The sequence below is a fragment of the Aquarana catesbeiana genome, linkage group LG05, assembly GCF_042186555.1.
Source record: "Aquarana catesbeiana isolate 2022-GZ linkage group LG05, ASM4218655v1, whole genome shotgun sequence".
Classification (NCBI taxonomy): Eukaryota; Metazoa; Chordata; class Amphibia; order Anura; family Ranidae; genus Aquarana; species Aquarana catesbeiana.
Genome location: NC_133328.1, coordinates 175,209,459 through 175,235,690, shown reverse-complemented (window position 1 = coordinate 175,235,690; position 26,232 = coordinate 175,209,459). Strand labels below are relative to the sequence as shown.

Below are 26,232 nucleotides of genomic sequence, written 5' to 3'. Positions count from 1 at the left end.
AGGCTTCAGTCGGGCCACTCTGCCATAAAGCCCTGACTGGTGGAGGGCTGCAGTGATTGTTGACTTTCTACAACTTTCTCCCATCCCCGACTGCATCTCTGGAGCTCAGCCACAGTGATCTTTGGGTTCTTCTTTACCTCTCTCACCAAGGCTTTTCTCCCCCAATAGCTCAGTTTGGCCGGACGGCCAGCTCTAGGAAGGGTTCTGGTCGTCTCAAACGTCTTCCATTTAAGGATTATGGAGGCCACTGTGCTCTTAGGAACCTTAAGTGCAGCAGAATTTTTTTGTAACCTTGGCCAGATCTGTGCCTTGCCACAATTCTGTGTCTGAGCTCTTCAGGCAGTTCCTTTGACCTCATGATTCTCATTTGCTCTGACATGCAATGTGAGCTGTAAGGCCTTATATATAGACAGGTGTGTGGCTTTCCTAATCAAGTCCAATCAGTATAATCAAACACAGCTGGACTCAAATGAAGGTGTAGAACCATCTCAAGCATGATCAGAAGAAATGGACAGCACCTGAGTTAAATACATGAGTGTCGCAGCAAAGGGTCAGAATACTTAGGACCATGTGATATTTCAGTTTTTCTTTTTTAATAAATCTGCAAAAATGTCAACAATTCTGTGTTTTTCTGACAATATGGGGTGCTGTGTGTGCATTAATGAGGAAAAAAAATTAACTTAAGCGATTTTAGCAAATGGCTGCAATATAACAAAAAGTGAAAAATTTAAGCGGGTCTGAATACTTTCCGTCCCCACTGTGTATATATATATGTATGTATGTATATATATATATATATTATATATATAATATGGACATTATAAGGCAACAATTGCAAGCTATTTCCCCACAGTGAGATTCCCTCACTTCCTGTTCTGGTGACAGAACTGGAGTCCCAGATTAGAGGAGATGGGACTGAAGGAGGAGCATATGGGATAGAGGAGATGGGACTGGAGGAGGAGGACATGGGATGGAGGAGATGGGACTGGAGGAGGATAAGGACATGGAATTGGAGGAGGAGAAGGAGATGGGACTGGAGTAGAGGGAGGACATGGAATGGAGGAGATGGGATTGGAGGAGGAGGAGGATGTGGGATGGAGGAGATGAGACTGGAGGAGGAGGACATGAGATGGAGGAGATGGGACTGGAGGAGGAGGAGGATGTGGAATGGAGGAGATGAGACAGAAGGAGGAGGAGGATGTGGGATGGAGGAGATGGGACTGGAGGAGAATAAGGACATGGGATGAAGGAGATGGGACTGGAGAAGGATGACATAGGATTGAGGAAGTGGGACTGGAGGAGGAGGACATGGGATGGGACTCGGTGGGACTGCCAGTGGGTGGACCGGGCCCTGGGGAATGTTGATGGTCAGGTCCAAGGATGGAGGGGCCCAGGCCTAAAACTGTTTATGTGTAAAATTTCTGATGGTGGCCCTGCTGGCAAGGCTGCATTAATGGGCACTGATGAGCCAGGCAGCAACCAGAAAGTGTTCTTTACCCCTTAAGTTCTGCCCTAAGCCCATGACCTTTGTCCCACCTAGAATATCCCCTGTCGGTGGCTAAATGAGTGTGTTTGAAGTTGTCACTTACGTTTTTGATGGGAAGATGGCCTTGCTGCCTCCCCTGTTGGGGCCCAAGCAAGGGTAGCCTCCCTTCGTCCCTTCTGATGGCTTGACTGTTGCCTCATTTTTTGGTGCCTCCCTGTTGAAAAAAGCAAAAAAAATTAGGTCCAAAAATAAAGAAGTGTCAAAAAACAGAACAAAATAAGAATGTTCATATCTGCTTTCTATTTTACTTCATCTTTAATATAACAATTCAGACAAAGATTATAGAAAAAAATTATAGAAAACATTATATATAATTCTCTCGAGCTACTTGGAGAAAGCACATATAAAGAGATATAATTTACACATACAGTACCTGACTGCGAGATTGTGTTTCCAGCGCGATACCATCGCGCTGGTTCTCGGCGACAGGGTACTGTGCATGTCGCGCTGGCTCACTCATCGGGAAAGGAAAACTTTGTTTTCCTTCCGCAATGAGTGACAGGCAGTGCTGACAGCTGTCTGGTATGAATCCTGAGGGGGAAAGCCGCGCCAAATTTTAAATGAAAAAAACGGCGCGGGTTCCCCCCCAGGAGTATACCAGGCCCTTAAGTCTGGTATGGATTGTAAGGGGAACCCCCTACGCCGAAAAATCGGCGTGGGGGTCCCCCCAAATCCATACCAGACCCTTATCCGAGCATGCAGCCCGGCCGGCCAGGAAAGGGGGTGGGGACGAGCAAGCGCCCCCCTCCTGAGCTGTACCAGGCCGCATGCCCTCAACATGGGGGGGTGGGTGCCATGGGGAGGCGGGCGCCCTGCGGGGCCCCCCCACCCCAAAGCACCTTGTCCCCATGTTGATGAGGATAAGGGCTTTTCCGGCTTTTCCCGACAACCCTGGCCGTTGGTTGTCGGGGTCTGTGGGCGGGGGGCTTATCGAAATCCGGGAGCCCCCAGATCCCCAGATCCGGCCCCCCACCCTGTGTGAATGAGTATGGAGTACATGGTACCCCTACCCATTCACCTAGGGAAAAGTGTCAATAAAAAAAACCACAATACACAGGTTTGAAGAGTAATTTATTAGGCAGCTCCGGGGTCTTCTTCCGACTTTGGGGGGTCTCCTTCCGACTTCTCCCGGTGTTCCGCCTCTTCTCCTGGACCCCGCCGCTATCTTCTTCCAGCTCTATTGCCAGCGAGGGGCCCGGTCTGCTGCCGCTGTCTTGTCGCCGCTGTCCTGTCGCCGCTGTCTCGCCGCCGCTGTCTCGCCGCCGCTGTCTCGCCTCTTCTTTTCTTCTTCCGATGTTGACACGACGCTCCCTCCGGCTGGAATGCTTTGTGCGAGCTGCGGAGCCATTTATATAGGCGGTGACCCCGCCCTCTTGTGACGTCATGTTCCCAGCATGCGCAGGGACTCTGGTGTCACGCCCCCTTATGACGCCAGAGTCCCTGCGCCTGCTGGGAACATGACGTCACAAGGGGGCGGGGTCACCGCCTATATAAATGGCTCCGCAGCTTGCACAAAGCATTCCAGCCAGAGACAGCGGCGGCGAGACAGCGGCGACAAGACAGCGGCGTCAAGACAGCGGCGACAAGACAGCGGCAGCAGACCGGGCCCCTCGCTGGCAATAGAGCTGGAAGAAGATAGCGGCAGGGCCCGGGAGAAGAGGCGGAACACCGGGAGAAGTCGGAAGGAGACCCCCCAAAGTCGGAAGAAGACCCCGGAGCTGCCTAATAAATTACTCTTCAAACCTGTGTATTGTGGTTTTTTTTTATTGACACTTTTCCCTAGGTGAATGGGTAGGGGTACCATGTACTCCATACTCATTCACACAGGGTGGGGGGCCGGATCTGGGGATCTGGGGGCTCCCGGATTCCGATAAGCCCCCCGCCCACAGACCCCGACAACCAACGGCCAGGGTTGTCGGGAAAAGGCCCTTGTCCTCATCAACATGGGGACAAGGTGCTTTGGGGTGGGGGGGCCCCGCAGGGCGCCCGCCTCCCCATGGCACCCACCCCCCCATGTTGAGGGCATGCGGCCTGGTACAGCTCAGGAGGGGGGCGCTCGCTCGTCCCCATCCCCTTTCCTGGCCGGCCGGGCTGCATGCTCGGATAAGGGTCTGGTATGGATTTGGGGGGACCCCCACGCCGATTTTTTGGCGTAGGGGGTTCCCCTTACAATCCATACCAGACTTAAGGGCCTGGTATGCTCCTGGGGGGGAACCCGCGCCGTTTTTTTCATTTAAAATTTGGCGCGGCGTTCCCCCTCAGGATTCATACCAGACAGCTGTCAGCACTGCCTGTCACTCATTGCGGAAGGAAAACAAAGTTTTCCTTTCCCGATGAGTGAGCCAGCGCGACATGCACAGTACCCTGTCGCCGAGAACCAGCGCAATGGTATCGCGCTGGAAACACAATCTCGCAGTCAGGTACTGTATGTGTAAATTATATCTCTTTATATGTGCTTTCTCCAAGTAGCTCGAGAGAATTATATATAAGGTTTTCTATAATCTTTGTCTGAATTGTTATATTAAAGATGAAGTAAAATAGAAAGCAGATATGAACATTCTTATTTTGTTCTGTTTTTTGACACTTCTTTATTTTTGGACCTAATTTTTTTTGCTTTTTTCAACAGGGAGGCACCAAAAAATGAGGCAACAGTCAAGCCATCAGAAGGGACGAAGGGAGGCTACCCTTGCTTGGGCCCCAACAGGGGAGGCAGCAAGGCCATCTTCCCATCAAAAACGTAAGTGACAACTTCAAACACACTCATTTAGCCACCGACAGGGGATATTCTAGGTGGGACAAAGGTCATGGGCTTAGGGCAGAACTTAAGGGGTAAAGAACACTTTCTGGTTGCTGCCTGGCTCATCAGTGCCCATTAATGCAGCCTTGCCAGCAGGGCCACCATCAGAAATTTTACACATAAACAGTTTTAGGCCTGGGCCCCTCCATCCTTGAGGCGGAACACCGGGAGAAGTCGGAAGGAGACCCCCCGAAACCTGTGTACTGTGGTTTTTTTTTAATTGACACTTTTCCCTAGGTGAATGGATAGGGGTACCATGTACCCCATACTCATTCACACAGGGTGGGGTGCCGGGATCTGGGGGCCCCCTTATTAAAGGGGGCTCCCGGATACCGATAAGCCCCCCGCCCGCAGACCCCGACAACCAATGGCCAGGGTTGTCGGGAAGAGGCCCTTGTCCTCATCAACATGGGGACAAGGTGCTTTGGGGTGGGGGGGCCTCGCAGGGCTCCCCCCTACCCCAAGGCACCCACCCCCCCATGTTGAGGGCATGCGGCCTGGTACGGCTCAGGAGGGGGGGCGCTTGCTCGTCCCCACCCTCTTTCCTGGCCGGCCGGACTGCGTCTGGTATGGATTTGGGGGGGACCCCCACGCCGATTTTTTGGCGTAGGGGGTTCCCCTTACAATCCATACCAGACCTAAGGGCCTGGTATGCCCCTGGGGGGGGAACCCACGCCGGTTTTTTCATTTCAAATTTGGCGCGGCGTTCCCCCTCAGGATTCATACCAGACAGCTGTCAACACTGCCTGTCACTCATCGCGGAAGGAAAACAAAGTTTTCCTTTCCCGATGAGTGAGCCATCTGAGCTGGCTCCTGCGACGGAGCTCACAGGTGTCAAATCTCGCCGAGAAATGCGGTGAGATTGACACAATATTGCGGTCACCTACTGTATACATATTGGTTAGATACAAATATTGCTTACTTTTTTGATGATCTTATGTATGGACTCCATCTGGTCTTGCTCACAGTGTTTGAGATCAGACCATCATTTTCTGATTTGGTTCTTTGTTCGTTGCACCGAAAATTCACCCTGCAAAGCGGCGATTATCCAAAATGTTGTCCTTTCGGCTGTTGGGCCTTTTCGTAATTGCGCAGCTTGCAGTGGTAGTCATGCTTCTCTAGGATGCGCACCATCTCACCCTTGCTCATGGGGCTTACTTTGTGCCTCCTATGAGCTCCACCACCGTGGGGATGCCTGTGATCCACCGATTCCACCATGTTGTCCCTCCTGAATGTTCCGCCGTGTGTGACGCATGCAGAAGAGAGATGGTCATGTCCCAGCGTCATGACGCACTGAGAGCGGAGTTTGATGCATGCGCAGTGTATATAAAGCCAGAATGCACGGTCAATGGAACTGCTGTAGGAACGATCTTGGAGGGAAGGCCGTTTGCTCGCAAACGCAAGAAAGGAGCCATAAAACAAAGGGACAATTTGAATTTGGGGCATAGGTGGTTAGTGGCCTAAACTGCATAGATTGAGGCCTATATTGGGACCAGCTTATGAGTTAAGCCAGGCATTATGGTTTTTCTTGTGTTTTGTCTTGCAGACATCATATAATTTATCATGGTGGATAAATTTACAGCGTCTGATTTTTTTACCACAATTCATAGACCTGTACCGGGAGCTGCCCTGTCTCTGAAAGGTCAAGAGTCGAGATTACTCCAATAAAATCTTGAGGAAGGCAGCGTTGGAGAAACTGCTCGAGTTGGTTAAGCCTTTGTACACCAGGGCAGACATCAACTATGTCAAGAACAAAATTTCCAACATGAGAAGTACTTTTAAAAGGGAGCACAACAAGGTCATGGACTCTGAGAGATCAGGAGCAGCAGTGGATGACCGATATGTCCCCAGGCTGTGGTGTTACCATAGCCTGCGTTTTTTGACCAACCAGACAGAACCCAGGCCATCGCTGTCTATGCTCCTTTCGACATCTGCTGAGGCCACAGCTCCAGGAGGTCCACACAGGTCCTGCTGCACAGGATGACGATGTGGAGGAGACCAGCTTGACTCAGGTATAGCATTGTTGAACATATTTGTATCCAAAAATACAATGATGATAACTAGACTTTATTGTTCAAATATTTCTGCCTTAACAAAGTGGTTTCCATATCAATAGACAGTAGTGCCCAAAAATGATTTGAACAAAAATGAAAAATGATGGGGTCAGAATGATAGTCTTTGCTATTTGTCCACATTCAATTTGCAACAGTGAAGAGATTAAAATTGTGTGTGATTGATGACCAAACCCTAAAAAAAATCTAATTATGTCCCATTTTCATACACAGGAAAGTGTCAGTCATGAGGAGCCCCTGCCAGCAGCCAGACAGAGTCCCAGATCCCACCCCTTCGCCCTCCTGCTAAAAAGGCCAGGAAAAGCAGGAATCTGGACGAGGCCACAGCTTCCTTTCTCAGCCAGGCCACTACTGCCATCCGTATTGACCCAGATGAGTGCGAGGGAATTTTTTTGTTGTGGTGACAGCCAATATTTTAAGGGGATGGCCGGTGACCAGAGGAGAAGGTGCGAGGAGCTCATCCTGCAGCTCCTCAACAGGGGGGTGACAGGCGAGATCTATGCCATCACCCACCTGTGTGATTTTGTGGGCCCACATACATAACCTCCGCAGCCAACCCACCCACCACAGCAACCCCACCCACCACAGCAACATGGCGGTCAATGGCAATACTAGCCCCAAGACCCCCAAAAAGGCCGCTGGTCTGGGGATTTTCACCCCTTCACCACTTATTAATTATTTTGTTTTTGGTTGAATAATGATTTGATTTGTTATATTTTCTATATTTTTGGATGCATAAAATGCACTTTTTGGTTAAGTTATATTGGCAGACAGCATGTCTAATTTTATTTGTTTTCTTTTTTTAATGCACAATAAAAAAAAGTGTAGAATAATACCTGGCTATGTGTTTTACTTCAAATGATAGTTTGGGAGTAGGCCAGTACATTTTCAAAAATACAATGTAAAAGTAACAAGGGTCACCAACATAGCTGTATCTTTGATATTAAAAACTACAGGATAATAGTGTTGTGGTAACTTGGCCAAAAAAACAAAAAAACAAGCATACTAATATTATTCTTGATATCACTAGAAAACAAAATAATTTTCAAATACGTTTGCCATACCCCCATCAGTATCACCAGCAAAGCAGCTTCATTTTTATCCCATTAAAGAAGAAGAGAATTGTGCTCTGCATTTCGACAATTCATAATTTCCCACTTCATGAATGGTAAATCTCCATTACGAACGCTAGTTTACAAGACCGACCGCTTCCGGCTTGTCCTTGCTTCCGAGCATGCATGTTTGTACTTTGGACTTTTGTGTAACGTACTTGTATGCAGACAATAGGAAAATCTGACAACAGACTGTTGTCTGCCGCAAATTTACTAACCTGCCACCCAACATTTGTTGGTGGAAAGTTGGACAACAATTGTCTGATGGAGTGTACTAACGGTTGGATTTTAGGCCAACAGTCTGTCATCACACAATTCCCTGCCGAAAATCCGATCGTGTGTATGAGGCTTTAGAAAGAAGTCCTGGCTTTAGATACAGTTTCATTAAACAAATATTTAAAACATATTATTAGTAAGCATTTCATTTGTGGGAGGTAGACCAGTAAAAATGAAATTTTTGAAGGTATAGTGAAGCATGCTAAATAACTGAACAAAACATATAAAAATGTAGTCAAAGATTTGCTTGGCAATACTTTAGTTATGTGTGTCTTACAGTGTCTTAAAATGTAAAATAGATCTAAAATCTACAACTGGCCTATCCCTACATGACGTTCTATGTGACAAAACACGTAGGGTGAAGCCTACAACGGGGACGTCATCACGCTGTACCTTCCGAGAGGTCGAAACACGAGTGTACCTGGAAGTGAATCTCATAGGGACGCCGCAATCTTTCATTTATCTACTGGATTTTACCACATGCTGATTTTATCTGAACTCTTGTAAGTGCAATCATCTTACTTATTGAATTGGATTTGGGATTTACTGCACTATGGAAGCGCTTTTTTGATTATTTCTGAGTTCCGTGTGAGTGGTGTGATTTGAAGAGAGCTTATTAGGTTGTGGGGAGACCTATTTCCCTATGCTTGGTTGGACCACCTGTAATCTAGTGGTCATGTAGAGCTGGTAAGCAGGTTGTACTAACTTTCACTGGGTGTGTAGCAGGACTCTCTCTGGTTGAAGAAACATGACCCTTTCCTTACCTGCAGTGTTTTATGCCACACGGAACACGGAGCACGGAGCACAGATGATGATTCTTGTACCCATCACTGAATATATGGACTTTTGATATGGGACTTTTAGTTCTACTTCTGCATGTTTTACCTTCAATCTTTGTTTAATGATTTAAAGATTTATGTAATGTATTTGTTGTTCTAGTGCTGCACTATTCGTATATACTAAGATCTAAAATCTAACTGGGTGTCCATCATATGCAATTGCAATGTTTTTGGTTCCAACTTTTTTTTTATCCTTTTTTTGACTGTCTCACTAACTCTGCTGGAAGACCATTTCAAGCATCAACTACCCATACAGTAAAATAATACTTTTTAAGATTACACAAAAGGGATGACCCCACCTTGCCAACATCCAAATATTAGAAAAAGGGATTGAGAGAGTAAACTTAACTTTTAACATGTTAAAGCTTATATGAGTTTTTAAGTGATTGGATTTGGATTTACCCCTACAGTACTCCCTGCAGCTCAGTAATTTCCTCAACTGACCTGCATTTGTAATAGCTAGCTGCCACAAACCCGGTATCTTTATTTACAGTAGGGGGCCGACTTTCATATAAAAGTGGTCCCAGCAGCGGATTCGCTGCATAATTAATTTTTATAGGCAACAGGAGAGGTGCCCCCCCATCCCGCCGCTTCCCGGTGGTTCCCGAGCTTAACGGAACCATCGATCTGGTGCGGCCAATGTCTAGGCAGGAAGCCAAGTGAGGGTAAGATAGCCCCCACTCAGCTCTATGCCCTTGGAGGACCGAAGCAATGTCTGACGTCACTTCTGCCTCTCTGGCTTAAAGGGATGATTTTTTTTCCCCTTACATGCAGAATTACATATTTTTTCCCCCCTTCAAGGTAAATGAGTTATCTGAGGTCTTTTTGACCCCAGATCTCTCAATAAAGAGGACCTGTCCTCCTTATTTCTATTACAAGGGATGTTTGCATACCTTGTAATAGGAATGAAAGTGATAAAAAAAAAATCAAAGGGACAGCGTAAAAAAAACAAAAATTTAAGTAAATAAGAAAAAATAAAATAAACGTGCCCCATCCAAACCACACATCTGAGGTATTGCTACGATTGTTAGGGCAAGAGCAATAATTCTAGCACTAGACCTCCTCTGTGACTCTAAGCAGGTAACCTGTGAAGGTATTTAAAGTATTGCCTATGGAGATTTTTTAGTACCGTAGTTTGTCGCCATTCCACGAGCATGCGCAATTTTAACCACTTCAATACCAGGCACTTAGACACCTTCCCGCCCAGGCCAATTTTCACCTTTCAGTGCTGTCGCAATTTGAATGACAATTGCGTGGTCATGCTACACTGTACTCAAACAATTTTTTTATCATTTTGTTCCCACAAATAGAGCTTTCTTTTGGTGGTATTTGATCACCTCTGCGGTTTTTATTTTTTGCGCAACAAATTAAAAAAGACTGAAAATTTTGAAAAAAAACAAGTTTTTCTTTGTTTCTGTTAAAATTTTTTGTAAATAAGTACATTTTCTTCTTCAATGACTGGCACTAATATGGCTGCACTGACGGGCACTGATACGGCGGCACTGATGGGCACCGATGAGGTGGCACCGATGAGGTGGCACTGATGAGGTGGCACTGACGGGCACTGATGATGGGCACTGATAGACGGCACTGATGGGCACTGATAGGTGGCACTGGTATGCGGCACTGATGGGCACTCATAGGTGGCACCGATGGGCACTCGTAGGTGGCACTGATGGGTACTTATGGGTGGCACTGATGGGTACTTATGGGTGGCACTGATAGGTGGCATGGATGGGCACTGATAGGTGGGCACTGATGGGCACGGATGGGCACTGACAGGTGGCATGATGGACACTGATGGGTGGCACTGATGACACTGATTGGTGGCACTGATGCCCCTAAGGGTGGCATTGCTGGGCATCACTGCAATATAATGGTGCCAATCAATGCCCATTTGTGGGCACTGATTGGCACGGATTGGGCATTGACTGAGCACATTGGGCACATGTGGATGGCCATGGGGTACATACCTGGCCATCCACATGTTGCCCCCTTCCCTGGTGGTTCTAGTGGCGATCCCTGGTGGTCCAGTGTGGTCATCTGAAGGGGGGCTGTGCTGACAAACAATTAGCACAGACCCCCCCCCCACCAGGAGAGCCGCCGATCGGCTCTCCTCTACTCGCGTCTGTCAGACGCAAGTGAGGAAAAGCCGATCAACGGCTCTTCCTATTGACAACGTGATCAGCCGTGATTGGACACAGCTGATCACGTGGTAAAGAGCCTCCGCCGGAGGCGCTTTACCAAGATCGGTGGAGCGGCGTGTCAGATTGACACACCGCTCCACCGATCGCCGCGATGCGCGGGCACGCGGCGGCATGTTATCCTGCTGGACGTCATATGACGCCCAGTCAGGATAACTGAACCACCGCCCGGCCGTCATCTGCTATGGGTCGGGCGGGAATTGGTTAAAGCATGACATGTTAGGTATCTATTTACTCGGCATAGCATCATATTTCACATTATTTTAAAAAATTAGGCTAACTTTTATGTTTTTTTGTTAGTAAAGCCTGTTTCTTAATTTCTTTTTCTTTCAGCAGCTTAATAGATCCCACCCACGTATTCTTATGTGGTAGTGCAATAGTGCAAAACATGTTTAAACTTTAAAGGGTAACTCCACTTTCGTGGGGAAAAAAATAGCAAAAAAAACAATATAGCATATACACCACAGTTAACAAGCTACTGACGGGTACACCTGTAGAGTTTCTGTTGAGAGGGGGTATACATAAAAATCCTCAACTGGTTTTGCGGCAAGAGACCGCTTCTTCAGGAGGGATGGTCTATAAGACAAATAATGCATTTACACAAGGCATAGAAACACAGCAAAATAGTTTTAGCAAAGGGTTACATTCAGTGTTAAAATAAGAAGACCAGCTCTTGGAAGCAGTCTCTTGCCGCGAAACCGGTTGAGGATTTTTATGTATACCCCCTCTCAACAGAAACTCTACGGGTGTACCCGTCAATAGCTTGTTAACTGTGGTGTATACAATTTGCTTTTATATAAAATAAATACACTGTTTCTATATATGTTTTTTTGTATGCATTAAACTTCATTTTATGACAAATCAATTGTTATCCATTACCAAGTACCAAGATAGTCCATAACAAAACTCTTTAGTTGTGGACGTGCGTGGGTCAGCACCAGTAACTGCCCCGGCACCTCCACTTCCCCAATCCCTCAATTTCAATCTAGATGATGGTACTTTTATATGACTTATTCCCGTTTTCAATCTGAGGTTATACTCATCAATTGCAATATAGCATATACAATTGTGGCACTAGTAACATTGTAAATTAATGTTATTAAAAATTACGTCTAAAGGAATACAGACCCTGAGACTATCCTCATTGGAGCCTTGCAGGTGACAATAATTATCCCATACAGATACACTGAGCACCAGTGGAAGCCCTTCAATTAGGGGCACACGGGTGTCGCCCCCCTATCAATGCATCCGGCCCCCTAATCTTCATGCAGAGAGCCAAATGCATGGATTCCAGTGGGGGGTTTGAAGAACGTGATTAGAGCCAGAGGCCCTAATAGGCTTCAAAAAAGGGTGATGAAGTACCACCCCTCTGGGACGTAACACGTATAGAACTACGTGAATGTTGTGACGTCACCCGTGTCCATCGTTGATACTTGTGTTTTCTTTAGTTTAAAGTGTTTTATTGTTTTTTTCAAAAGGATAACAGGGTATACCATTACATTCAAGATATCCACTGAAAAATTGAGTCAATGTACAGAATAATTAAACCCTTGTTCAATAATCTAATCAATGGAAAGACAGTCTTTAGGAAAACCTTGTGCAACTTGAGGAGTTTCGAGATACATTTACTAAACCTGTATACGTCTGATGGCCTTATATACCACCTCGTCTCCCCACACCAGGTGGGGAACTCACTGTGTAGGAGAGGAGGATAACATTTTGCTTCTGGAGGCCTCGAGTCGGATAGGGAGTTAGCTATACCCTCTAGTCTTCCAGTGAGGACTGTCTGGGTTATAAACATTCAAAACCGGATGCATAAATCATTCTAGCATTAACTTCAGATAAAATAACTGAATATAATGAAACTAGTATACAATTAAAACATAGAAACTATGTCCCGAGATCAATTGAACATGTGTTCTGTTGCAGGTTGTAGTTACCATGGGACATAACCCGAATTATCCCGTAAGGGGATAAGGGGGTAAGTGGGGGGGAAGGTGAGGAGGAAAAGAGGTGAAAGAGAGAAAAAGAGGGAGCAATAAGAGTTAGCCGTCTGCCCGTCCATTCCTGAGTTAAAGCGGGGTTCCACCCAAATTTTGAACAATATCTGTATGTATTCTCTTCCTTGCCTAGATGCTGACATGCCGTTTAAAAAAATTTAAATCGCCGTAATTACCTTTTATTTTTCTATTCTTCTTTGCACTTCCTGGTTCTCCTCCCGTGGGAGTAGGCGTGTTTCTAGCCTCTCCCAGACTCCTGGGAGCTAGTCTCAGGCTTCCCAGGATGCCACTGAGCATGTGCGGAAATGAGCGGTGAATGCTGGGAGCACAGCATTCACCACATCCAGGAAATAAATGCTTGTGGGCTTCAAATGCCCACAATGAAGATGGAAACCGCCTGCAGTGAATAATATAAGTTATTCTTTCCGACGAAATCTGACACAGGCGGACATATTACACACAATATGTGAGTATGTAATGCTGAGAAGAAAAGTTTGTGAATGAACTAAAAAAAAAAAAAATATATAGGTGGACCCCCGCTTTAACTAAGTACTATGAACTTGAGAGTGAGGGAGAACCCACTCCTATGTATTTAGCCCATGGTTCCCAGGTCTTCTCAAACTGTGTTGAGGTGTCTAGTATGGAACTCACCATCTTCTCTTGGGCCATTATCCATGAAATTTTCCGTTTCACTGTTATAATAGAGACCTTGGGGAGCTTCCATGCCTTGGCCAAAGTGAGTTTGGCACCAAGCAGAATAAAAAAAATTAGTTTATACGTGTATTTCGGGGCCCCTGGAATTTGGTGATTGAGTAGAGCCCTTAGAGGAGACCTGGGGACCGTCAGGGCTGTGACTTTAGTAATGATGTGAAAAATTTTAGTCCAAAAGCTTCTGATTTTGGGACACTCCCACCAAATGTGCAACATGGTGCCCTTCATATGACAACCGCGGAAGCATAGTGGGGAGACCGAGGGATACATGAGGGAAAGCCTGGAGGGGGTTAGGTACCATCTTGTGATGACCTACAAGCTAGCTTCGATTAATGAAACATTTAGTATGCCTTTAAAGGATCTAAAGAAGGTTTTGTGCCAGTGTTCCAGGTCCCAGGATTCCTGAAGATCCCTCTCCCATTCCAGCATGAAGTTTGTTTTCCTACTGTTTGTTGCAAGCGAGGAGTAGATTACGGGGATCCCCCTCCTCTGCTCCAGAAGCTGCCCACACCATAGTTCATATGGGGTAAATTGAGGTGGGTCCGGTTTAGAGACCCAAAATGGAATGAAGAAAGTGTGATAATTGCATATATCTGAACCTCTCCGAAATGGGTAGGTCCAGATGTTTAATGCAATGGGCTAGAGAAATTGGTACAGCTGAGGTAAAATAGTTCCCGATCCGGTACATTCCCCTGTCCAACCACCACTGAAATGCTTTGATATCCAGGCCAGGGTGGAAATCCGGGTTACTGAAAATATGAGCTAATGGTTTGCATTGTGATACCAAAGAGGGGTCTCTCCTAAGAGTGTCCCAAATTCTCAATGACTGTGACAAGGAGGGAGATAGGATGGGAGGCCTAGACTGTGGAGGGCACCAGAGGAGAAAATCTATAGTGAAAGATGGGGCTGCTTGCCTCTCCATTTCTACCCAATCAGGTCTGGCCGATTTAGAATAGACAGTGGATAGCTGAGCTAGTCTAGCAGCTTGGTAGTACCAAAAAAAATTTGGAAGGCCTAGTCCCCCCTTGTTTCTCAGATTATACAAGGATTGTCTCGCTAATCGGTTGCCAGACTTTCCCCAAATGAATTTGACCACCTTGTTTTGGAACGTCAGAAGATGATCCTTTCTGATGGCGATCGGGAGCGAACGGAATATATATAACAGTCTTGGGAGTAGGGTCATTTTGATAGAATTTATCTTACCTAGCCAGGATATTTCGTGCGGGGACCATTGTTTAAGGTCTGATTCCAGTTTTTTGTAGATGGGGGGGTAATTAGCCTGGTATAGTTGTTCACATTTAGGTGTAAGATTGATACCAAGATATCATATGGAGGACGAAAAGCGGAAGGAGGCCTTCAACCGAGAAACTAGTGACTCTGGGAGTGACACAGTGAGCGCTTGGGATTTAGAATAGTTGACATGTAATCCTGAAGTCTTGGCAAATTGTTCCAGGAGCTTACAGACAACAGGGAGGGACGTAACCGGGGACGTAAGGTAGAGAATAATATCATCGGCAAATAAGCCGCATTTGTGGATTTTAGGGCCACATCTGACCCCTGCTATGTCAGGGTTAGTGCGGATAGCAATCGCCAACGATTCGATTGCTATCGCAAATATAAGTGGCGATAGAGGGCATCCCTGGCGGGTCCCTCTCGCTATTTTAATAGGTTCTGATAATTGTCCTTGTAGTTTAATCCTAGCCTCGGGGTTAGAATATAGTGATTTAAGTAGGCCGGAGAATCGGGGGCCAAAGCCTCATTTTTCTAGCATAGAAAACTGATAAGACCAGGAAACGGAGTCGAAAGCCTTTTGTAGGTCTACCGACAACAACATACCTTTTTGATCACCACCGCCATCCCATCCCAACTGTAAGATCGAGACCACATCAACTTTTCTTCTGATTTGGTCAGGACCCTTTCGTCCAGGTATGAACCCTACCTGGTCCTTGTCTATATAAGACCCGATAAAGGACGCTAAACGGTCAGCCATAATTTTAGTCATTATTTTTAGATCGTTATTGATCAAAGATATGGGTCTATAGTTAGACACTTCTCCCGGGTCCTTATCCGGTTTTGGGATGACGGTGATGAACGCAGAATTCAGCTGTGGGCCCAGAGGCTCTCCTTTGATTTTAGAGTTAATAAATTTGGCTAGGAACGGTGCTAAAGTGTTCGCAAAAGTTTTATAGTATGGTGTGGAGAAGCCATCTGGACCCGGAGCCGAGCATCTCTTTAGGTTCTTAATTACTGCTAGGACTTCCTCAGTAGATACAGGAGCTTCAAGTCTATCTCTGTGTTCTGCCGACAGAGTGGGAATCGGCAGGTCATCCAAGAATTTGGTAACATCCCGAGTCCCACTTGACTTATGTTCACTATAAAGATTCGCATAGAATCCATGGAAGGCTTCCATGACTTTCAGAGGGTTTGCCGTGTGTTGTTGGCCTGCCATTTTAATTCTAGGGAAGGTGTACGAATGAGTACGCGGTGTGAGTCGGGAGGCCAAGAGAGACCCAGTATTATCTTTTTGGTAGTAGTATTTCGCTCCTTGCTTGCCATAAAATGCGTTTTTCTGCTTTGACTGAAAGAGCTAAATTGAGCTCCAGGCGTGCAGCATCCAGCCGTGATACCGGAACTCAGGCTGGGTCTCTCTTGTGCTCCGAACACAGTTTGTGGAAGGTCTTTTCAAGATTGTCAATGTCCACCCTGTGATCCCTTTTAATTTGGGAGGACATTTGGATTCGTTTCCCCCGAATGGTCGCCTTATGAGCGGCCCATAAGGTTTCAGCTGAAACATCAGCAGTGTCGTTTAGTGTAAAGTAGTCCGAGATAGCCTTTTCTATTTCAACTTTCCTAATAGGGTCGGAAATAATCGTTTCTGGTAATCTCCAGAAGGCGGGTTTGGTTTGTGGGGCAAGGTTGTTTATTGTGACACTCAACAAGGAGTGATCGGACCACACTGTGTCCGAAATCTGTGCTTTTCGGGCTGACGGAATTAGGCTATTGGAGATCAACAAATGGTCCAGTCGGGCATAAGATTGGTGATCATTGGAGAAATGAGTGTAGTCTTTTTTGGTTGGGTTTAACTCTCTCCAAATGTCCGTGAGGCCTTGTAAGTATATCAATTTAGCTATCTTTGAGCTGGTCCTAGTCGGGCGAACGGATTGAGCACGTGGAGGTTTGGATCTGTCTAGACCAGTGGTTCTCAACTCCAGTCCTCAGGACCCACCAACAGGCCAGGTTTGCAAGATAGCTGAAATACATCACAGGTGATATCACTTGCTGCTCAGTGATTGCAGTATTCTAGTCTGCAGCTCCCCAAGGTAATACTTAAAATCTGGCCTGTTGGTGGGTCCTGAGGACTGGGATTGAGAACCACTGGTCTAGACCCTGGTCAAAGGCGACGTTAGAGTCTCCGCCAAAGATTATGGAGCCTTCCAGTAGGGGATCAAGAGTCTTAAACAGGTCACTGAAGAATTTGAGTTGACCCGTGTTCGGGGCGTAGTAGGATACCAGAGAAAATAGTCTACCCTCTATAGAACCCTTCACCAGGATAAACCTCCCCTCTGGGTCCTGCAGCACCTGTTGTAAAGTAAATCTACAACTCTTGGAAATGAGGATAGTGACCCCTCTAGTTTTATCTTCCGTGTTAGCTAAATAGAATAAGGGGAATTGGGCATGAAGGAAAGTGGGATTGTACCAGATCGGGAAGTGTGTTTCTTGAAGAAACAGGATATCAAGTTTGCGGGACTTCATATAATCCAGAACCTTCCTTCGTTTAGAAGGTGAGTTTAGCCCTTGGGTATTATGAGTCGCCACCCGTAGTGGGGGAGATGGGAAATTGTCAACAGCCATGGAGCAGAGGGGGTGGACCTACCACCAATCCATCAACGCTTACCTGATCTACGAAGCTGAGGAGAACCGTATCTAGCGCAAAGAAGGGAGCCCTTCGCTTCTTGTGTGGAAAATGGACATCAACAGGCAGACGACCAACTGCAAAAACAAGAGTAGTTAGAGAGGAAAGAAGAAGAGGGAAAGAAGGGTAAGGTGAGGAAGGGAACTTCAGGCCCCCTAGGGGCCTGAGAGAGCAGTGAGGGCTTTGGAGCACATCACTCATTGGAGAACCATACACGTCCTGTCCCTGCGTACAGGGCGGATGCCTAACCCAGGGAGAAGGAATTACCTAAACCTCTGGGTAGGGGGAGGCGCAGCATAACTGCTCCAGCCCCGGCGCACCTTAAGTTAAACACCCAAACTATAAAATTAGAAACACTCTAATTTGGGGGATCAGGGGTCCCCGACCGCCCACCACCCAGCAGTCCCCCCCCCCTCCCGGGTAAAAAAGGAACCGGGGGGGGGATGGAGGCCACGTATTAACCAACCCAGGGGGAGCGGAGCCGGACCCATCTAGCAAGCTTTTCTACGACTATTATTAGATGTTAAACTTACATAGTTATTAACAGTAGTAACCATATGCCTAATACCACCAGGAAGCCAGTGCTAAACGGGGAAATAACATTAAGCCCTGACCAATATCCAGGAGAGCCTACAGCAACACTGTTACCCTGTAGTTAGTTTCTCATAAGATGGACCTCTATAGGCCGCAATGGGTCTAGATGCCAGAAATCAATTAACTAGAAATGATAAAACCATAATAAAAGGGGGGAAGGGGAAAAAGAAAAACAAAGGGAGAAAAAGGCAATTGAAAACAAAACCCCTAGAAACTTTCCTTTTTCTCCCCCCTTCCCTCCCTCGTCAAGGAGACATCTGTCTCAGAATCTCTCCGATCTCAGACTGAGCACCGAGGGGAGAGACCAGGTACAAAGTTAGTGTTGAGAAAAAATCTTGACTCGCTGTGTCATGGAGGTCTGGCCTCTTTGGAGCGTTTGTATTTGGGCTTGTCCCAGACCGGCTGAAGAGGACTCGCTGGAGAGGGGCGTTTGGAAGATCCTGCAGATAAATTCGACATGTCCATTGCCGATTCCTGTGAGATGAGGCGAAGGTCTAGGAGGAGCCGTTCTCCATCTTGTAAACTGCGGAAGGAGTGTGTCTTGCCTTTGTAGTCAAACTTCAGCGCAAAGGGGAAAGTCCATTTATATTTGATTTCACGTTGAGATGGAACAGTAAGCAGGGGTTTCAGCGACCTCCTTTTTTGTATTGTGGTTGGTGAGATGTCAGCAAATACTTGTATGGTATGGCCTCTGCATGTGAGAGGGTGTTGATATCTGCATTTTTTCATAACTTCTTCTTTCACCGAAAAGTAGTGAAGTTTGACCACTATATCCCTAGGTAGGCCATCTTTCCTGAGGGGTCCCAGTGGCCTGTGAGCTCGGTCTATCTCCAACTTATGAGAAGGGGATGTCAGGGATAATCAGTTTGAGAAAGTCTTGAACAACCCATATTGTGTTCGTTATCGATTCTGGGAGCCCCCTAATTCTGAAGTTCTCCCTTCTAGATCTATTTTCAAGATCATCGATACGAGAGAGCGCAATGTCCAGCTGATCCTGTAACACCTGGATGTGGGCCGAGTTCTGTCTGGTTTTAGAAATGGTATGGTCAAGTTTATCCTCAATTGCTTCCATCCGGGATCCTAATACCTGGAAGTCTTCCCTGATGTCTCCCGTGATTTTAGCTGCAGTTTGAGCTAGGCCTCTGTCTAGAAGGGCTGACAGTTGGGAGAAGAGGTCCGGAGCTGAGAGCAGTGTGTGAGAGGGGATGTCAGCCATTACAGGCCCTGTCCCTGTGTTATGAGATGTAGGCCCCATGGACATTTGCTGAAGCTCCTCCAGCGACTGTGTAGTTATGGGCTCTGTATATGCTGGGGTGAGAGTAGCAGGTTTAATAGTACTCACTGGCGTCCCAGGATGGGAAGAGCGGGTCACTGCAGCATAAGATAGCTTGTCCCCCTGTCTCTCCTCAGCGCTCTGTGCAGCGTTCTGTGCAGTCTGCAGCATGGCGTCCGCCATCTTGGATTCGGCCCGTCCCGCCGAAGTACTAAAGAGCGGCTCCAGGTCCCTCCTGAACGAACCTGCCTTCATGGGCTTGTGCCCTAGCTGTTCCGCCCGCGTTGTGGGTGGTTTTTGCGGCCCCCGGGGCCCCGGATCCCCCGCTATGTGCGCCGTATGGCTGAGGCAGCGCGGAGCTCCGGACCTAAGCAGCCATCTTGGAGCCGACCGCGCATGCGCCGATACTTGTGTTTTCCTATGCCTGACCACCAAGCACTGGGTTTCAGTGCTACATTTGTAAGTGGAAACCTTTTTTTACTAATAAAGTATTAAACATGCAGAGAGAACTATATATTGCCATTTTTATTGCATGAATCCCGTGAACCGGAGCCTTGTGTCCAGAGTGCTGAACCAGAGCCAATGCAGATCCAGGTATCTCCATAGCTCTTCCAGATCAGTGCATATCTCCTTCCAGTGATGCATTCATCCTTGATACAAAATCTCCTACCCCTTAAGGGAAAAAGCGTTTGTGACCTATCTGTTAATTCAGGGGCACATGCGATGAGGTGAGCTGCTAGTATCTTCATTGGTGGAGTTGGACACAGAATCACTTTTGATCATATTCAGAAGCACTCATTGGATTATATTTGGTGTTTTCTGCACACTATCAATTTTTTAATGAACTTTAGTATTATTGATTTTATCAATTGTGTGCGCTGCCTTTTATTTATTAAAAAAAGTGTGGGCTCGGGACACAGAGCATTGCACTTCGAGCCCACCCAGTAGTGTGACAATAGCGAATGAATATTTGCTATTGTCACACTGATCCTCCTCTCGGCCAATCAGGAAGCGGGTCCTGAGACCCATCACCCGATTGGCTGAAAGGACAGGCGATCCTATTGGATGTCTAGGAGGAGGAGGGAAGAGACGCACGGTGGAAGCCGCCGTGATGCAGAGGAGGAGGAGACATGGCCCAACGCCTGTAGGAGCACTGCCCGCAACCTAGATGGGGTAAGTGCAGGGCTGGATGACTGACCGACCGATCACGAGACCCACCGGGGGGGACCCAACCGACCGACAGCGTGGAGAGGGGGGTGTGTGCCACCATCTGACTGGGGGGGTGGTTGTTTGCCGCCCCCCCCCCGAAAAAAAACACCAGCTGTCACTGCTGAGCACATGGATACAGACAAATTTCTAAATCTTCAAATGAACAAGAATCTGCAACAAAGTGTGTTAAAATCCTTGCAATTTACATAGATCACCCAGGTGGGAATGTGTTTTTCTCAACAAATGTGGAGTAATGCTGGCCATACACTATACAGAAAATCGGCCGAACCCATTTTCGAAAAACGAACGTTCGACCGTGACCGCAAACGATCGTGCCATCATATAATGACCGATAAATTGTTCAGTGGACATGAATAAATAATTTTTTGTTCGTTTTTTTACATATACCTAGTGCAGACAGTTCGGACGGGAAACACATTAACCTTGCAATTTATCGTACGTTCGGCAGAAATTTTCCAAACTTCCCGTTCGTTTTTTTTCCACAAAAACGTCACAAACGATTATCGATTTGTGCCCATTAACTTGCCGAAAAACAAACGAAGTGTCTATACGAACGATTTTTCGGCCGATTTTTCGTATAGTGTATGGCCAGCATTACTCTTTAACCACTTGCCTACTGGGCACTTTTACCCCCTTCCTGTCCAGGCCAAGTTTCAGCTTTTAGCGCTGTCACACTTTGAATGGCTGTTGCGCAGTCATGCAACCCTGTACCCATATGAAATTTTTATCATTTTTTTCACGCGAATACAACTTTCTGTTGGTGGTTTTTAATCACCACTTGGTTTTTTTATTTTTTGCTAAAACTTTTGCTAAAAAACTTTTTTTATAGTTTGTTATAAAATTATGCAAACAGGTAATTTAGCATATGCTTTATTATCCTTAATTATCATGATAGAACCAGCGAGGCTACAGGTCATATGGGCTATACTGCCTAATATGTATATATACTCATATGAATCTGGTGGACTGTGGATTTTTATTATGCAATACCATGTTGTACCTATGTTTTTGTCATGTTAAATCTTTTCCAAACTGACATCAGCTAATTGTGTATTTATATTATTAAACTTTTCGTATGTCCACCAATTGACCGTATTGCAACCATGTGTTTCATATAAAGTCCCGCCCCCTTGCCTCTTCCTTTTTTCATATTAATAGGGATGGAAATACATGGCTTTACCAGACCATAATTTCATTCAGTCCCAAATTCTTTTTTCCCCCTGTATTAAGGGATAAAGAATTACTGGAGGGGCAGAATGAGGGGGACAAAGAATTGCTTGAGGACAGAATGAGAGGGATAAAGAATTGCTGGGGGGCAGAATGAGGGGGGTAAAGAATTGCTGCAGGGCAAAATGAGGGGGGGTGAAGAATTGCTGGAGAACAGAATGGGGGGGGTGAAGAATTGCTGGAGGGCAGAATGTGGGGGATGAAGAATTGCTGGAGGACAGAATGAGAAGGATAAAGAACTGCTGGCGGGCAGAATGAGGGGGATGAAGAATTGATGGAGAGCAGAATGTGAGGAATAAATAATTGTTGGAGGGTTGAATGACAGGGATAAAGAATTGCTGAAGGCCAGAATGAAAGGGATGAAGAATTGCTAAAGGACAGAATGAGACGGATAAAGAATTGCTGGAGGGATGAATGAGGGGGATGAAGAATTGCTGGAAAACAGAATGAGGGGGATGAAGAATTGCTGGAGGGCAGAATGAGGGGGATGAAGAATTGCTGGAGGACCGAATGAGGTGGAGGGTGAAGAATTGCTGGACAGAATGAGGGGGGTGAAGAATTGCTGGAGGACAGAATGAGGGGGTTGAAGAATTGCTGGAGGACAGAATGAGGGGGGTGAAGAATTGCTGGAGGACAGAATGAGGGGGCTGAATATATGCTGGAGGGCAGAATGAGGGGGATGAAAAATTGCTGGTGGGCAGAATGAGGGGGGTGAAGAATTGCTGCAGGGCAGAGTGAGGGGGGTGAAGAATTGCTGAAGGACAGAATGAGGAGGATAAAGAATTGCTGGAGGACAGAATGAGGGGGTTAAAGATATGCTGGAGGACAAAATGAGGGGGATGAATAATTGTTGGAAGACAAAATTACGGGAATTAAGATATGCTGGAGGGCAAAAAGAAGGGGATGAAGAATTGCTGGAGGACAGAATGAGGGGGGTGAAGAATTGCTGGAGGACAAAATGAGGGAGATGAAGAATTGCTGGAGGACAGAATGAGGGGGTGAAAGATATACTGGAGGACAGAATGAGGGGGATAAAGAATTGCTAGAGGATAAAATGACAGGAATGAAGATATGCTGGAGGGCAAAAGAGGGGAATGAAGAATTGCTGGAGGACAGAATGAGGGGGGTGAAGACATGTTGGATGATAGAATGAGAGGGTGAAGAATTGCTGGAGGGCAGAATGAAAGGAATAAAGAATTGCTGGAGGACAGAATGAGGGGGTGAAGAATTGCTGGAGTGCAGAATGAGGGGGATGAAGAATTGCTGGAGGGCAGAATGAGAGAGATGAAAAATTGCTGGAGGACAGAACGAGGGGGGTGAAGAGTTGCTGGAGTACAGAATGAGGGGGATGAAGAATTGCTGGAGGACTGAATGTGGGAATGAAAAATTGCTGGAGGACAGAGTGAGGGGATGAAGAGTTGCTGAAGGACAGAATGAGGGGGATAAAGGGTTACTGGAGGGCAGAATGTGAACATAAAGAATGGCTGGAAGGCACAGGGTGTGTATGATTCAGGGCCAGTTCACACACCACATGCTGTGCAGTGCATTTTTTTCTGCATCAAAAACACATGAAAAGTAGGTTATATGGTTTCCAATGACATGGTTCACACCAGTGCAGTCAGTTCCAGGGCTTTCCGGTTCCATAAAAAAAAAAAGGAGAACATGCTGCCTTTTTCCTGCACTGGACTGTACTGGAACGCAGTAAAATGCATCAAAAATACACCAGGATGCACAGGAACGCATCAAAAACACACCTAACCCCAGTACAGTGAAAAAAACAGGAAAAAAGAAGAAAAAAAGCATCTGGAATGCATCCAGAAACGCATCAAAAACATGTTACAAACGCGCATGCAAAAACACACCCGCAACTTCATTGTGGGGGATGAATACTGTATTCTGCTGACCTCCAGCCTCTCTATTAATGAACTGACACTCTTATGTGCAGAATTTGCCCCATTCTATGACAGACTGATCGGTCCTGGGGTACAAGGCGCAGGTCCTTACACCTTCCCTCTTCCTTACCTGTACTGCCTGACGGTGAGGGCTTCCCCTGGTCTGGAGCTGAAGCCTGGCAGGTGGGTGCTCAGGTATCCATCCAATCTCTGCTCATCAAACCTGTGTTTAGCTCTCACTTCACTGGTGTCAGCCTCCAGCTCCGCCATCACACTCCTCAACTAAGTTCAGGGTAAAGTCCTTTTGTTTACTCTTTTGTCATTTTTTAACTTGGACTCAAATTTACCTCGGCTGTTCACATACCTCCCAACTCTTTGAGATGGGAATCAGGGACACCTATTAGCGAAAGTATGTAGGCATAGGGCACCCCCCCTGCCACGGCCCCTTAAAGGAGACATAAAAAAATTGATTAGTTAAACATACAAGTGCTTTTTTTACCACTACTATTCCTTTGTACTATCTTTTAAAATTCACAATTGCAGCAATTTAGAATTCGGATGTAAGGTTTAGCACTGGAAAACACTTTTTGAGATATAATTAGTGCATTTTTTAAACAACTATATAGATCAGACAAAAATGAAGGACAAATGAGGAGGAAAGAGGGACAGAGGGACTTTGTTCCAAATCAAGGACAGTTGGCAGCTATGCTGTTAATAAACCTTGACCAAACAAAGCCAGTCCAGTACACCAGTGCAGAGGGAAGAGGCTTCGGCGGCCATATTGGAAGCTGACAGCTGCCTTTTATTTCAGTCATCTTTAATAACACATTTAGTTGTGGTGTTTAGTGTAATGGTAGAAGTTGCATTAAGTGGTAATACATATGAATGACTGGCGTGTATGCAGCAAGGTCTCTGGCCTGGTCCAGTCTAATGAGAACTCTACAGGCCAAAGATAGTGGACATCCTTGTGTATGTGGTGGGTTGTAAGGCATAGTGGGTGCAAGGTGGACAAAGTTATTGGGTACCTGACACTTATTGGATGTAAAAGAGATTTTATTTCTCTTAACAGTCCTTTTTATATTTTTTGGAGAAAGAGGGTTAGGGCTAGGACACCATTAAGTAGTTGGAGATTCAATTGGCAGACTCCGAGACTTCAATAGGAGGACAGCTGTGCAGGGAAAGGCCCCAGCAAGGTGCCACATCTGCACATGCAGTAATGCTGTCTCCTATGGCAACAGTCTTTAACAGTTCCTAAACCAAACATAACAGTTCCTTCAGCTTCACTGCAACTGCCTCTTGTAGTTCTTCGACACTGAACTACCGGTCTCTCACTAGACCCCTGATTCACTGACTCTGAATCACTTGAGCTCCTCCAATATTTGCGGTGGTATCTCTCTCAAGCGTCACCCACACTTCCCTGCTGGGTCCCTAGCTTGGCACTCCAGCTACTTCTAAAGCTTCACCCCTGCTGACCGGCTCGGTCCCTGGCTTGCCTCACCAGGCTGCTCTGCAAGCGTCACCTCTGCTGGTTGGGTCCCTAAATTGATCACCGCCTGAAGTTTCCCGATTCTCCACCGTGCCTATTTGGTGAGACTGTTGCTCCAGTACTTGCTTCAGTTACTCACTGTGGTCCCTGGTGATAAGGTGGTTGGTCCCTTTGTGGTGACAGCTTCCCTTCCACCTCCGACCACTGACAGGTTCTCCGGCCAGCAAAACCGTCACTTCTGGTTGGACTGCAAGCTGCAATCCCAACCCTGCGCTGCTCTCTTACTTCTGGATAGGCCCTCACACAGCCTAGCAGCCAAATGCCCCCGGCATAGGCACAATCTCCGGCCTAGCAGCCTGGGGCACACGACACATGTCCACCCAGACAGCCATCCAGGTGGCACAGAACATAGATCACCTGACTCCACCCGAATGTATAGGTCAGTGATGGCAAACTTTGGCAGCCCAGATGTTTTGGAACTACATTTCCCATGATGCTCATGTACTCTGCAATGCAGTTGAGCATCATGGGAAATTTCCCATGATGTTAATGCACTCTTCAGTGCAGTTGAGCATCATGAGAAATGTAGTTCCAAAACATCTGGGGTGCCAAGGTTCGCCATTACTGGTATAGGTTCTCCCAGCAGGCCAAGGGATTCAAGAAAACCCCTGCCCATTGGCTGAGATACCCCATATACCCATAACCTGACCTTGGGTTTCCCTTCTCATATCTAGTACCACCAAGTACTCGGCCACCTAGTGGTAGAAGAGAAAAGTGCAACAAGGCCAAACTTAGGGAGAAATAAATAGATCTCTATCAATCAACCAGGATAGCTACTCCTGGCAAGTACATTTGTGAGGAGCTCACTGCCTAAACTACAGGGTGCTACATGTGTAACCCCTCAAACAGGAAGCAGAAATGACTAGTGCCTCAGACAGAGGAGCAGTTTGCACTGCCTGGGACTCCTCTTCCTGGATGCAGAGATTTGTTTAGGAAGACACACAGCATCAAACAAATAAAAACAGTTCAGCGCTAAATAAATACAATGAATAAAATGTCC

At 46.5% G+C, this 26,232-nt stretch overlaps 1 protein-coding gene across 4 annotated transcripts in view; it reads right to left on the bottom strand.

The window, feature by feature from the left end:
• Positions 1–24,077, bottom strand: part of LOC141144573 (acyl-CoA dehydrogenase family member 11-like) — a 386,002-nt gene extending 361,925 nt beyond the window's left edge. For 2 of the 4 annotated variants that reach the window (XM_073630369.1, XM_073630371.1), the window contains exon 1: positions 23,817–24,077. In XM_073630369.1, the coding sequence (XP_073486470.1) occupies positions 23,817–23,956 (140 nt within the window). In that variant the 5' untranslated portion in view covers positions 23,957–24,077. The remainder of the gene's footprint in view (positions 1–23,816) is intronic. The other 2 variants (XM_073630370.1, XM_073630372.1) reach the window with 2 other exon arrangements.
• Between the last annotated feature and the right edge of the window lie 2,155 nt (positions 24,078–26,232).